A 14579-nucleotide genomic window follows, 5' to 3' on the forward strand; every position below is an offset into this window, starting at 1 on the left:
AATGAGTTTTTCAACCAACATAAAATTGTTCAGAATTTCAAGAGAACATAAACATAAAAATTTGCTTGTCAATTCAATTTCCAGATTTCATTGTTTTTAATCAAAATAAATTTGTACACACAATTCAGCTGAAAATCACAAATTTTAGTTTTTTTTCTAAATTTTGATTCATGCAAAATATCCCAAATTATATTAAAAAAAATCATCCACAGGATTTTTAGTATGGAATTGATTTCTTATGAAAAATATTGCCTGTTTAAGAAACATGTACCTGATCTTCACCAAAAAAAATCTGCAGATTGTATTTTATTTTCTCTTTTTTTTATTTATATTGCAGCTTTCTTTAAGCCAAATTTCAAATTAAAATCATAAATTTAGTTAAATTTTGCATCAAGCAAGTTTGATTCGAACTTTTTTTTTATCTCTTATTGTTTTTATTCGAAAATTTTAATTATTTTCATCAAAGGTTAGAATCTTGGAGTTTGCAAAAGAGTTTAGAAGATTGGTCTTGTTTGATTTGATTTTAAGAGAAATTGAAGGCTACCCTAAAAAGAGCTTATTTTATGCTCAAATAAACTAACTTTGATCTACCAGACTTTTAAACAAATTTTAAAAAAATTTACCATCGATGAAAGCAAATTTCATATTTTATTTCTTGAGGTTTCATTTAAAATAATTTAGCTCACCCTTTTGGTTGAAAACCACTTTTCTAAAGTTACTTTTTTTAAGGTTTTCTAAGCCATCCTTGTGGCATTCGTGTCTTCTCTTAAGTTACAATTTCATACAAAAACTATTAATGAGTACTTAAAAATGAATAATCATATAGTTACAAACATAATTTGTTTTAATTTTTTTTATTCGTGTATTTTAGACAAAAAATCATAGGTGAAAATAAGTCATCAAAACCCCCCCCCATGAGTCGGTTCTTCCTACGGCCCTGGTTTCGATTGTAATTTCTGATTTTCGAAGAAAAAAAAATTTGTCAAATTTTCATTAAAAACATTAATATTTTAAATTATTGAAGTGATGCAGCCTTCTTGTAAAATGAAAATAAAATTAACTGCAAATTTATCCGTTTAATGAAGCCAAACATTTAAAATGTAAACAAACATGTTGATAATAATAATGACACAGCACGATGTCGATGGCGGCACCAACAAGGGTCAAAATAATGATAATGACGATGTTATTTCGCTGAAGGACCCAAATTGTTTACATTCACGCGGGCGCAACGCACGACTTCACTCACTTTCCCCCGAAATTAAAGTGGTCCATCCAGAGAGGATAAACGCAAACAAAACGACCGGGAACGAACGAATTTTGATAATTATTTCATTGCCTCAGGGGGTTTTTGGGTGGGTGGGTTTGAAGAAGACGATAACAGCCAGGGGAGGAACCATTTATGCTTAAGCAGCCCCGGAAGGTCGGAAGTGCCACGCCTCTTTCTCCGAAACATTTATGTCCTGCTTGCTGCCTGAAGGAGGCTTGAGGCATGTAGGTACGACTAATCGGTTTGATACCGAAACGACCACCCACTCACTCATTCGGGTGGCTTTGTGGAGCTTTGTTGTGCTGATGTTGGACCAACACCCACCAAACATCATCAACAAGAACAAAAACAACAACATATTTACCTTCCCGCCAGCAGGTTTCCGCATACGAACAGGATGTCTGGCTAATTTTTGTCGTTTTTATTATGGCTGTTGTGGGTGGGACAATTCCGGCCAATTACAGAGTGTTTAGTGATAATTGTTCCTAATGAGGGGATTAATCAACTCCAATTCGATTCGAGGAAAAAACGCATTAAAGTATGGGATCAAAGGCCATATATGTATTTATTTTTTAGTTTAAAAAAATGTAATGCTTAACTGACAAAATTGAATTATATTTTTAATTCAACTTTCAAGAGAAGGAAAATAATTTCGTGTACATTCTTTCCAAATTGTTTGATTCAATTGATAGCAGTTATTCGTACAGGACAAATCTCATTTATCACAACCCAAATAAAACATAAAGCATTCTTCGAATCTCTCACTCGAAAACATACAAACATTCAATCACATCCGCAGTTCAATGTGCCCTTTGAACCGATTGAATCCCCGAGATTCAATTCTATTGTCTCTATTTCACCCATCCATGAGTCCGGAGGGCAGCGCGATAGACTGTGCTCCACTGCATATCAATGAATTCCTTCCAACCACCTCCTACTCCCAAATCCTTCATGAAAAGCTTCCCTGGGAAACAATCCGAGCGAATGAAACGGTCAAAATAACACAAACATATCAACATTTCGAGCATTTAGAGACCGAGGAGGATTTTCCCACCGAGAAATCCTTTGCCTTTTCAACTTTTTGGAGAGGATTTTATTAGCTGTTCCATCCTCAAACCAGCTTTGATTCGGTTTATGGGGCAACGGTTGATAGCAGAGATTGAAGAGCTTTAAATTTGGCAACCACTTTTGAATATTGAATTTAGGGAAAAGGAGAGTTTTTGTTGCTTGAAATCTATTGTATTGATAGGTTAAATTCGACAGATAAGAAATTGGTAATAATTTATTCATTGTAAAAATCTTATACAAATAGAATCGAAATTGAGTTCAAAATATAGGTAACCAATTGGTGCGATATGGGGAGTAGACTGAGCCGATTTGGGGTTATTTTTGAATTTTTCAAACCCTGGGGTCCAAAAAGCTCCGTCTTGGTGCCAAACTCATCCATTGTTTTTTTACAAAATTTTAAGGAATGGACACATGAGTAAATATATTAACTTTTATGTTTGTATCGGAAAATGAATATTGTTTTCTGAAAAATAAACATCGTGTTTGTTTCTCCTATGGCTTCGAGCCTGATCATGGTTTTTGTGTCCATTTATAAATTCATTGAAGGAAATTTTCCGGTGAATATCTTTGTCGAAACTGTAACTTCATATTTTCACGGAGAAAAAATTATAGATTTATCAGCTGGATTGCGCGTCCATAAGAACACAAATTTGATTGATTGGTTCCGATCCGAAAATTTAATCAAGCCAACCATCAGAATAAGCGATGCCACGAAAGGACAAATCTGTACCAACACATGAAAAGGATCTATGTTCATTTATGACAGTTCGAGAAGAACGCGTTTGAAAATTTTGCAACATTTTCTGAATCGCTTTCACATGGAATCTTTTAAGTCTATATGTCCCAAATGCACAGTGGTTTAAAACTCGAAAAACGTGATCATGGGCTTTTTGATGCCTTAGATGTCAAAATAGCTTAATGACATGTTCTACAATGTTTCATTATTTTTAATTGCGTATATTTTGCCATTATTATTTTTCTGATCGATTCACCTAAAAGTGAGATATTTTTTTATTTTTTGAATTTGTCATCCAATCAAAATGATGTGTTCAGAAAATTTTTAGACAATACAATTTTAAAAAACCTTGTAAAAGACTTTGAAGCTCTATCTCTCAAAACAACAGATTTATAAACATTTTTCTAAAAACTAACCTCAAAAAACGAAATTTTCGTTTAACTTTTTTCAAAGCGACTTTCGAGTCTTACTTTAAATGAGAGAGTTGTAACAATTGTAAAAGTGCACAACTTCATTAAAGGTGTCAAGTTTCTATTTATCTTGACGTTAAATGGTACTTTTTATGTAATTACGTTTTAAAATAGCATATTTTCATTGAGCCATATCTCTAAAAGTTGCAAACTTATGAAAATAAAATTATATGCATTTGAAAGGCACATTCTTGAGCTTTAATGAACATATAATTTCATTTGTATGTATCAGGTTTTACTACTAAAATCATTTATCTGAAAGATGGTAGTTTTGAAGTTTTTGTTAAGCCAGCCTGGCAAACTCTTGCTTTTTAGCAAAAGGAAGGATGAAATCTTCTTTTTTTTTTCCTATTCCTAGCGTTAACAAGTGAAGACGATAGTTCTTAATTGGTTAAGATTGAAGAGTTGGCCCTGTCTAGAAGCGTTAGTTCCATTATAGTTAGTAAATCATGCATATAATTTTGTTTTCATAAGTTTGCAACTTTTAGAGATATGGCTCAATGAAAATATGCAATTTTAAAACGTAATTACACAAAAAGTACCATTTAACGTCAAGATAGAAACTTGACACCTTTAATGAAGTTGTGCACTTTTACAATTGTTACAACTCTCTCATTTAAAGTAAGACTCGAAAGTCGCTTTGAAAAAAGTTAAACGAAAATTTCGTTTTTTGAGGTTAGTTTTTAGAAAAATGTTTATAAATCTGTTGTTTTGAGAGATAGAGCTTCAAAGTCTTTTACAAAGTTTTTTAAAATTGTATTGTCTAAAAATTTTCTGAACACATCATTTTGATTGGATGACAAATTCAAAAAATAAAAAAATATCTCACTTTTAGGTGAATCGATCAGAAAAATAATAATGGCAAAATATGCGCAATTAAAAATAATGAAACATTGTAGAACATGTCATTAAGCTATTTTGACATCTAAGGCATCAAAAAGCCCATGATCACGTTTTTCGAGTTTTAAACCACTGTGAAATGGTGCGTAGGATCATTTTTAATATTTTTTTCTATCGATAAAAGTGTTTGCTAGGTTTGATAAGAAAATGCGAGCTATTTTTCCATTGAAACATGGAAAAATAGCTCGCATTTTCTTATCAAACCTAGCTAGGATTGTACTATATGTCTTATGTGTGTAAGTGAGATTAAAGGGTCTAAGGGTGAGCCTTTCTGAAAAAAAACTTTCCAACGATTTCTAATTTTTAAAACCAAAATACTGGTAGTATCCAGGCAAATTTGTTCAAAACCACGGAGTTATTCAATACACAAACCAGAACCAGTGGTGCCGTTTAGCGAGCAGCCAGGGTGGTACTCAAGCGTGCTATTTGACTTGAAAAATCGAAGCTTGAGTATCGATCTCTGATAGATTTATCTTATCAATTTTTAACAAAAAAGAGAACTTTTTGTTATCAACAGGACAAAAAAAGAAAACGAAGTTTATGCATTAACCTGCTATCTTTGGTAGAAATTAACTCTTATAAACCCTTTTATTTAGGTACTAAGTGTATTGAAATGGCATTTTTGACATTGAATCGGTAATTAAATTTGGATCTAAATAACACGGTTCAGCATGAAAAAGAAGTCAAAAGAACGAATCTGAAATGAACCAATCTAATCATTTCTTTTTTTCCATGCAAAAGGATCGATCTAAAAAATCTAAAATTGAAATATCAACCAATCCTAGTCCTAAAAATTCTTCTATGAATTCTATTATTCATTAAATTTCGAAATTTAAACAAAATTATAAAATATTAAAAAAAAAATATCATTCAGAAAATTCAGGCAGGAATAAAAAGGAGGTGGTATGAAAAAAAATAACATTAAAAATAAAAAAAATGATTCTAAATCTATTTATTATTCATTATTTAATGAAGGATCAAATTTTTGTCCTGATGTATTAATATAAAAAAAAATCGTCATTTTTAAGAAAAATTCAATTAAAAATGACATAAATATTTTATTTATGACATCACAGAACGGCGTTTTAATTTGTCTGATATTGAAGATTTCTATTCATTTAACATCCATGCAAAACTAACTGCAAAACGTCTTGATTTCAAAAATATCAATATCTATATCCAAAATTCATTTTTTATCATGATTTCTATAAAATTTGGTCAAATTCCTGTATCTCAATAGAACAGTAAAAAAAATAAAAATTAAATTTATGTAACTTATTCTAAGGACTCAAAATAACTCGCAGTCATCAAAATTTTTAATTTATTTTGAATGTCTTTGTAACATTTAATATGAAAAAAGCACAAAATGTTCAACACTCCCAAATCAGCCTACAGTTCTTAAATTTTTTGCACCAATTTGATTTTTGTTGCTATATGTTTCCAGAAGTTGGACTTTCATTTGACATTTTTCAAATTATTTCTAGAACAATGTGAATAATGTGCACTTCAAGGAATAAAAACATATTTTCATTTTTTTTGTCATACCCTTTATGCAAATTTGTTACTATTCTAAACAAATGATTAGAATTTCTTTTCATTCGTTCCAAATTAAATAATTTTTTAAATATAGAATTTTGATTATTTTATTTCAGAACAAAATTTAAATTTAGAAGTAAAATTTTTGGTCTACAATTTCTAATGAGTTTAAAGTTCATATCAATAATAATCAAAAACTAATCTCAAACATTTGTTTTTTGTGCGTATAGTTGCGAATTGAGAGTCATTAAAATTTCGTTGTGATTACCTTGTAATGATATGTATGAAGAAGCTCAGAAAACATAGTTAATTGAAAAAATTCTTAACATTTTCTTCTATTCAACAAGTGTATTGTTTTCATTTATAAAATGACATGTATAACGAGAGATTCCTTAGTGAGCTCATGTGTCAATTTTTTTAACTTCCTGGTATACAAAAAACGAAAATCACCTTATTTCAACAATTTCTTGTACAGTCCTCCCACAATCATGGGTCACACACAATTATTAGTCACCGATCATTAGAACTGCTGATATCTTCTCAACCAAAAGAAATTATATCATATTATTATTTTTACTTAATCGACAATATCATCAAAATGCATTAAAAATATTATTTGTGCGTTTAATAACAGTAAAATTGCTGTTTGAATACTTTTTTATCAAAGGTGAACTATAAGCTGTGGAACTATCGCATAAAATTCCAAAGTTATAAGGTTAACATCTTAAACCATTAAGCCCCTTATGCGGGTATTTGGAAGATTCCAACCAAATAAATTGGTCCCATATAAGCACAAAATAAGAGTTTACATTTTCCAAATAAAACTGAGCGAATGAAATGCGAAAATTCAATAATATTTAGCTAAATAAAAGCGACCCATAATTGTTACAGAATCCACCAAGTTCCACACAATCATGGCTCACTTTTTCACAAGCAAAACAAAACATTTCTTGGTTGCTAGCTCAACCCAATTGCCCCTAGAACGTATACTAGCAAAGAATGCCCCTGAATGTTTGCCAGAAACTTGTTGATTTTCATATTGATATTCGGGTGTTGCCATGGACTTCTGTGTGACTAATAATTGTGGGCAATATGACTAATAATTGTTACAAGCTTCAATTTTGACCCATAATTGTAGTTTTGAAAAACGTTGATTGTTTCGGTAAATTATTTTATTTTTCAACAAAATTGGAAACAAAATCATGTTTGAAATCAAAGAGGGAATATTTAATGACTGAAATTCATGCAAAGCTTGATTTTTGGTCCACTAACACCCGAATGAACGAACATTTTGTGGTGAAATGATACGTTAAGTGACTAATGATTGTGGGGGGACTGTACTTAAAATTATAGATTTCCAGATTGAAGTTATATTCAAGAATATCGATCCTTCTCTCCCCCTCCTTTTTTTTCAAAATTAACTTTTATTCACTAGATATCAAAATTCGTATTGGTCGATTTTTGAAAATTTGTAAAATCACCGGTACAAGGAACTTGTGGCTATCGCTGAAAAACTTGCGGTGAATAACGTAAATTTTCCAAATAAGTCCGGATGAAATCCAAATTGCAGTGCTGAAGTTAATGGTAATGGCCATTCCGGATACTTTAAGAGTGGTGCTACTGAAGTGTCTTGACAAGGGATCCTTCTCCAATTTGTGGAAAACGGCAAAATTGGTGCTAAACCTACTACCGAATCCTGGAAAACCTCAGGGCATCCATCATCGTACAGATTCATTTGTCAGGACGCCCTTGGTAAGGTACTGGAAGGGATACTAGGATAACGGACTTATTTTGGACCAGGGGGCCTATTTTGGACCACCTAGTCTAGCTCTCTAATAAACCAACTAATAATAAAAAAAAATAGTGTATTACATTAAGTGCCCGGACTTCAACAATATTTGCTAAAAAAATCCAAGATTGTTTGTTTTATAAGAGAGCTAGACAAAGTGATCTAAAATTGGTCCTCTGGTCCAAAATAAGTCCGTTACCCTACTTAACAGACCTTTTATCTGCACAGAAGACGAAAGGTTTACGGAAAGAGAGTTCTACGGTGGACGCCATCCGAATTGTGACAGAGTAGGGGAGAGGCGGGCTATATGCACATACTTAGGAAAGCACTAATTTTCTCCCATACTCCAATAGGTAGGAGTCTTAAAACTATATACACATGAGCAGACACCTGTTTTATAAACGTAAGCGCAATTTTTCTGTTAAAATCTCTTACAGTTTTTGTGAAAATAATTTTATAATAAAAGTAGTCAAAATAGCCGATTTCCGAAACTGGCGGGCTAAATGCGCATATTTATGTTTACAGCTATATTGCACTTGCAATATTTTTATATTATTTAATTGAAAATGGTAGAAACGGATGTTAAGCATATGTCAAGGCTGAAGTTTTGGTGAAATTTTTCACATCACTAATTCTTTTGCTTGAAACATAGTTAGGTATCCCAAGTAACACAGATTATGCCAACTAGCATTAGGAAGTTTTATCATGGTTTAATTATGGCATTTTTTTGTGCAGCTCGCTTTATGGCGGTTTTATTATGGTCATGCAGAATGCTTATAATTTTTTTTCGACCATATGTTTTCAGATGGTTTTGAAAACGCTAATAAAACTTTTATTAAACATGCTGTTTTAGTTATTTTGAAAGAGTTGTGAATGCTTTTTTTAAACTATAATAAAACACAAACCTAGAAGTTTGCTCCAAACTTTTTTTTGCATGTTTTATAATAGCACTCAGTGCATGATTATTAAACCGCCATAAAACTTAGTGACAGTTCTCGATCAAGATGTCAAAACAGGACACGCTCAGATTAGATAGCACATATTTGAATTGGAACTCCCATTTTTACACATTTTTGGTAAGTTATGCGTGTTGGTTTTGAGTTAAAATTAAAAAAATACATCTTTGAAAACTTGAAATCACCGAAAGTGGTATGAATATCTTTACAATATGAGTATTGAGTGAAAGAGTAGGAAAAAAATTGTTGCTTGACGCCATCATTAATTCAAGATGGCGGCTTCCGCTTTTATTTTCAAAGCTGTAAATTACTGAAAATATCGTGAAACCTTCACAATATGGTTATTAGGTGAAAGTAATAAGAGAGTAGAATAAGAGTAGAAGTCAAATTTCGTTGCCCGTCGCCATCTTAAATCCAAGATGGCGGCTACCACTCAACTTGAAAATCTGTAAATGACTGAAAATCGCATTTAAGCTATATTATTGGGGTATAAGTTGAAAGAAATTAACCGGTAGAAGTTGAATTTCGCTATCTGACGCCATCTTGAAATCCAAGATGGCGGCTTCCGCTAAACTTTAAAATGTAGTAAATGACTTAAAATGACATGAAACCCAGGTGGTAGTGGGTGGAAGGGCTTATCGAGTAGAAGTCGAATATTGCTATCTTACGCCATCTTGAAATCCAAGATGGCAGCTTTCTATAAACTTTAAAAATGCTCTAAATCATTGAATATCGCATGAAACCTCCAAAATATGGGTGTTTGTCAATTGGGATAAGCTATAAAAAGTTTTTTTTGCATTCTGACGCTATCTTGAAATCCAAGATGGTGGCTTCAGCTGAACTTAAAAATACTGTAAATGAATGAAAATAGCATGAAACTCCAAAATATTTTGTATTGGGTGCTAAGGCTAAATGATAGAAGTCAAATATCTGTTTTCGCGTTTCTCTGAAAATCTGTAAGTGACTGAAAATCCCACAAAAACCACCACAATACAGACCCCGTTCGTTTTTGGCAACATTCGATTTTGACAACATCGAATTTGGCACATGTGCCTAAATCAGACGGTTAACAGAAACAACATAACCCTATAGTTTTCGCAAGAATAAGACCAATACAATTTAAACATAATAGCATGATAGGAATAATAGAATTACATAAATGGCAAAAAAAAACAAAAACTATAAACAAAACAAGAAAAGTGCTAAATGCATTAGAAACATAATGAAAAAATAATAAAAGTGATTTAAAATTATCTAAATTGTCTTGAAATAGTAGTTTTAATGTAGTATTACGTGAAAAAAGTAGTATTCAAGCGATTTTCATTGATTAACAGTATTTTAAATTCAGTGGAAGCTGCCATCTTGGATTTCAAGATGGTGTCGGATAGAAAAAAATCGACTTCTAGTTTAGCCCTTTCACCCAATACCCGTATAGTGGTGGTTTAATGCGACTTTTTGTCAGCATTAAGCATTAAAAGTTGAGCGGATGCCGCCATCTTGGATTTCAAGATGGCGTCTGATAGCAAAATTCAACTTCTACTCGTTAAGCCCTTTCACCCGATACCCATTTTGTTGGGGTTTCATGCGATTTCAAGTCATTTACACCATTTTAAAGTTCAGCGGAAGCCGCCATCTTGGATTTCAAGATGGCGTCAGACAACGAAATTTGACTTCAACTCATGATTTATTCCACGGGTCATTCAAAACCAATCCCTTTTCATTCAAAAAGTCTGTCCTCATTTACTGTACTAATGATTAACAACTCAGAAATGAGGAACTCAACCTTAGCGTGTAATTGGTTGGCTTCCGAGAGAAACGTCAAATCGTAGCTTTTTTTGGGGTCATCATTAAACCATAATAAAACTATGAATTGACTCACGCCATGTTGGTTGCAAAATCGAAGGGCACAAAATGACGCCATGTTGATGGATTCACAATGCAAGCATTGGAAAAATTTTTTTCAGGCCTTTTTCCATCAATTCCATCATGATTGACCATCAGATTTGACGAGGCGCATTTATTTTAAGATACTATTTCATATACATTTCACCTAAAATCTTGACTGGCAGTAGAAAAGAAGCTCAATATATGGTTAAAACATTGGTTTTTTTAGCTATAAATTTTACCAGATCATATCTGAATAATGCAATCATCATTCATCAACCATTATGGTTGCTGGGAAAAATAAAAAAAAACTCCGAGAACTGACAGAACCGAAAAAACAAAAATTTCTAACATGTTTTATAATAGCTTTTTAAAAGCTTTGGTGACCAACATTGATGACCAACAATTATATGTCTTGATGACGTTTCTAGGGTAGGGCCAAATAGCCTGATTTTGGCTTTATTAGAGTCCAGGTGATGTTATAGAATGCGCTTTAGCTTTTTATGAAGATTAATGCGATAGTCCAAACGATATTTTGCTGACCATAATAAAGCTAAAATTGTTACTTGGGATGCCATATGGCCATATTTCATGGTAATATTTTGTTCATATCATATTTTTATCGGATCAGAATGAAGTTTTTCTATTTTCGCTGTAATATCTTGATTTGAGCGTAGATTTAATGTTTAAATGATAAAAAGTTAAAAATTTATAAGGCTTATCTATTTTTCTTATTATAGGCATTTAACATGCCTTGATATGGGCATACAGAACCTGTCTCTTATTCCAATATCTTATCATTTACAACTTTGCGCCAAAAACTTCAATTTGTTGAATATCCGATTTCCAGATGAATAAGAAAGAAAAATCATTAAAATTTTTGTTCACAGAATTTGTACATAATTTAAGCTCAATATATTAGAACAAAACTAACAAAAATCTTGTTTGAATTTTTAAATTTTTTCGTATATAACAATTATTTTTTTCATGCCATGTGTTAAAAGCGTATTACCCTCAAAGTGCACTGAATAGGTATGATGAATCTCCAGCCATATCGTCAATCGGCTGTATGCGCATATTACCCAATATGCGCATTAAGCAACACTTCCCCCTACGCAACGCACGCATATCCAAGGAAGCAAAAAGGAGTCTGTCACTGCGCCATTTGTGACGATAGACGTAAAAAATGGCAAAGCGCTTCACAGGATGCGTGTTCCCTATACCCTCTGCAGGATAATAGGAAGCTTCTTCAAAAATCGAGTCCTGACGTACGAAACCGAAACTGGGTTACGATCTACTGCCCTAACATCGGGTGTTCCACAGGGTTCCATACTCGGACCGGTGCTTTGGAATGCCATATATAATGAGGTGTAAACGCTGAAACTACCAGCAGGCGTGCAGAAAGTCGGATTTGCTGACGATATCGTGCTCATGATCACCGGCGAAAAAATCGAGGAGGTAGAAGACCTTGCAACGGTGTCCGTAGAAAAGATTGGCATCTGGATGGAGGGAGTTAAGCTTCAGATAGCTCACCATAAAACCGAAGTTCTGCTCGTGACCAACAAAAGAGTTGTGCCGCACATGGATATTACTGTTGGAGGGCACACGACATCTTCGAAACAGCAGCTGAAATACCTTGCAGTAATGGTCGACAATCGCTTAAGTTTTGGTGTGCATGTCAAATACTGTTGTGAAAGTGCATCGATAGATTCATTGACCTGGAAGCGGAGAAACTATCTGGAGAGATCGTGACGGGATTCTAGCTTGAAAGTTTCTCAATCGGCCATGATGCCTTGGTGGTTAGAAATGGAGTGGATGCTGTGATGGGCGCGAGTTACTTCGGAAACGTTACCTAATCGGCACACGTCTCGGGTCTTCTGAAGTTGATGAAAGAAAAAAAAGAGAAAGAGAAAAAAAGAGAAGGGATCAAAATGGAGAACGAGGTTAAAGGAGACCGACCAAAAAGAAAAAAAGATGTATACGTAATAAGAAACAGAAGTATTTCTCAAATCTCGCCAAACCCCAGCTTTCAGTATTATCCAGTTAAATATGCTAAAAATTATTTACAGCTAAATCACAGGAACAAAATGCAATCGGCAGAATTTTCAAACGAAAAAAAATCTTTCTATTATGTACTACGAAATTTAAAAGTTGTACTTCCTTTAAAGAGAACTCAAAATTCTTGCCCGAGTCCAGGCTCATCGAAATTCGTTAAACTGACAAAAAAAATAAAAGATTTACTAAAATAAAAACTTCAACCTTTAACCTTTAACGTTCAACCATAATAAAAATAAAAATCTTAAAACAAAAATTTGTGGTAGGTAATGGCCATTATTATGCCTCTCCGATTTATAACAATTCAAAATTTATATAGTTTCTCTAATGTGTGCTTTTTCTGCTCCGAGGGTCGAAAAAAATGTAATGATTATTTTGAATTTTAATTGTTACTCCCCATTCAGTCTGACAAAAATACTACGCAATTATATGAAGACTACCGTTGCTTCGAGTGGAACATGACTGAACGTTTAAATGTTTTTCCAACCCTCGAGCAGTCGTCAGTGGACGTGACGAATCTGTGTGAAAACACAAAACCAAATCATCCAGCCAGCCCGACTAACGAGCTTTTCCCCGTCTTTTCCCCCTTATTTCAGGAATCCTCCGGCGGCCGTCGGTCCTTGAGACGCTGGCTAAATGCATTCCGGCACCGGATCAGCAAACGGGGTCGCTCCAAGCCGCCCGACCAGTTCCTGGACAAGTTCTCCAGCTCCAACAACGCCTCGGACAACCGGTTGCAGCAGACGCAATCGCAGGCCCAGGCGCTTCCCTCGAACGGCACCTGCAGCCGGTTGTCCGTCGATCCGTCCCTGCCGTCCCATTATCGGGTAAGTTTTTTTTCGGTTGTTGTGAAGTTTGAACTTAATTCAATCTCAAACGTGCCGATTGTTTATGGAATTTTAGAAGATTAGAGCTCAGTTCATTAGATACAAGCATTCAAGTTTCATTTCATTCAGAGAAAGCTCAGGCTCAGGCTCTATCCAGAAAGAATAAAAATAATCCTTAAAGCTTTTTAAACTGAAAAAAACTGTCAAATATAATTTGGGGTGAGTGTTAGGACTACTGTTGAGATCGTCAATACAGTATTACGCACGAGGCAAGATGGAATCTTTTCTTATATTTTGAAGAAGTTATCGGGCCAAGAAAAAATAGGCTCCAAGATAATCCACTCTCTCCTTTAAGTATTTTCATTTTAAAGTTAAAAAAAAAACTTTATTTTCACTTTATTCCACGACTGCTGGTCTTCCATTTTAGTGCACTAGCACTCTGAATCGTCTTTTTACTATAAAAGTTTTATTTTTCCTATGCCTTTCCAAGATTTCAGGTTTCAGAACCATCGAACCTTCGGCCTCAAAAAAATGGACCATTCTCTAGTCGTTTATTTATTTATCTTCGATAAATTTATTAGCTTTTCTCAGTCTGGCGTTTTTTATTTCGAACAATTCCTGAATTCCTCCACTTCTATCAGCATGGGGGAATGGAAAAAAGTGAGACCAAACCGAGAGTGCCTTCTGGTTTTGAAGGGTCTCTCCCGGTGATGATGGTCCTCGATTGGAATGGCCTTCGACGATGTCTGTGGGCAATTTTTCTTCGAATGTCAGCGGTTTGGGGGGATTCTTTTTTTCCTGTGACAGACAAAGCGGCCGCGCGAAAAATAAGAGACAGGAGAAAAAAGTTCGCTCGATTAGTTTGGTGCTGAATTTCTCGCCATTCCATTTGTGAAATGGTACCTTTGGGGAAGGTCTGGTTGACTGACTGTTTTATATCTTTTTATTGATCTTTCAGTTTGAAATAAAATCTGATAGTTTGCTATCAACATTATGAAGACAACATTAAATGTTTTTTTTTTCTTTTCTGATATTAAACATTTTAAGATGGCAGTTTAAAAAAGTCCATATGATTCTTTTGGAATAAT

The 14579-nt window shown here is 33.7% G+C and overlaps 1 protein-coding gene across 2 annotated transcripts in view; it reads left to right on the forward strand.

Annotated features, from left to right (window-relative positions):
- Nucleotides 1-14579, forward strand: part of LOC129749438 (cyclic nucleotide-gated cation channel subunit A) — a 721507-nt gene that overhangs the window by 562447 nt on the left and 144481 nt on the right. For both annotated transcript variants that reach the window (XM_055744412.1, XM_055744413.1), the window contains one exon: nt 13261-13491. In XM_055744412.1, the coding sequence (XP_055600387.1) occupies nt 13261-13491 (231 nt within the window). The remainder of the gene's footprint in view (nt 1-13260; nt 13492-14579) is intronic.

The sequence above is a fragment of the Uranotaenia lowii genome, chromosome 2 (assembly GCF_029784155.1).
Source record: "Uranotaenia lowii strain MFRU-FL chromosome 2, ASM2978415v1, whole genome shotgun sequence".
NCBI lineage: Eukaryota > Metazoa > Arthropoda > Insecta > Diptera > Culicidae > Uranotaenia > Uranotaenia lowii.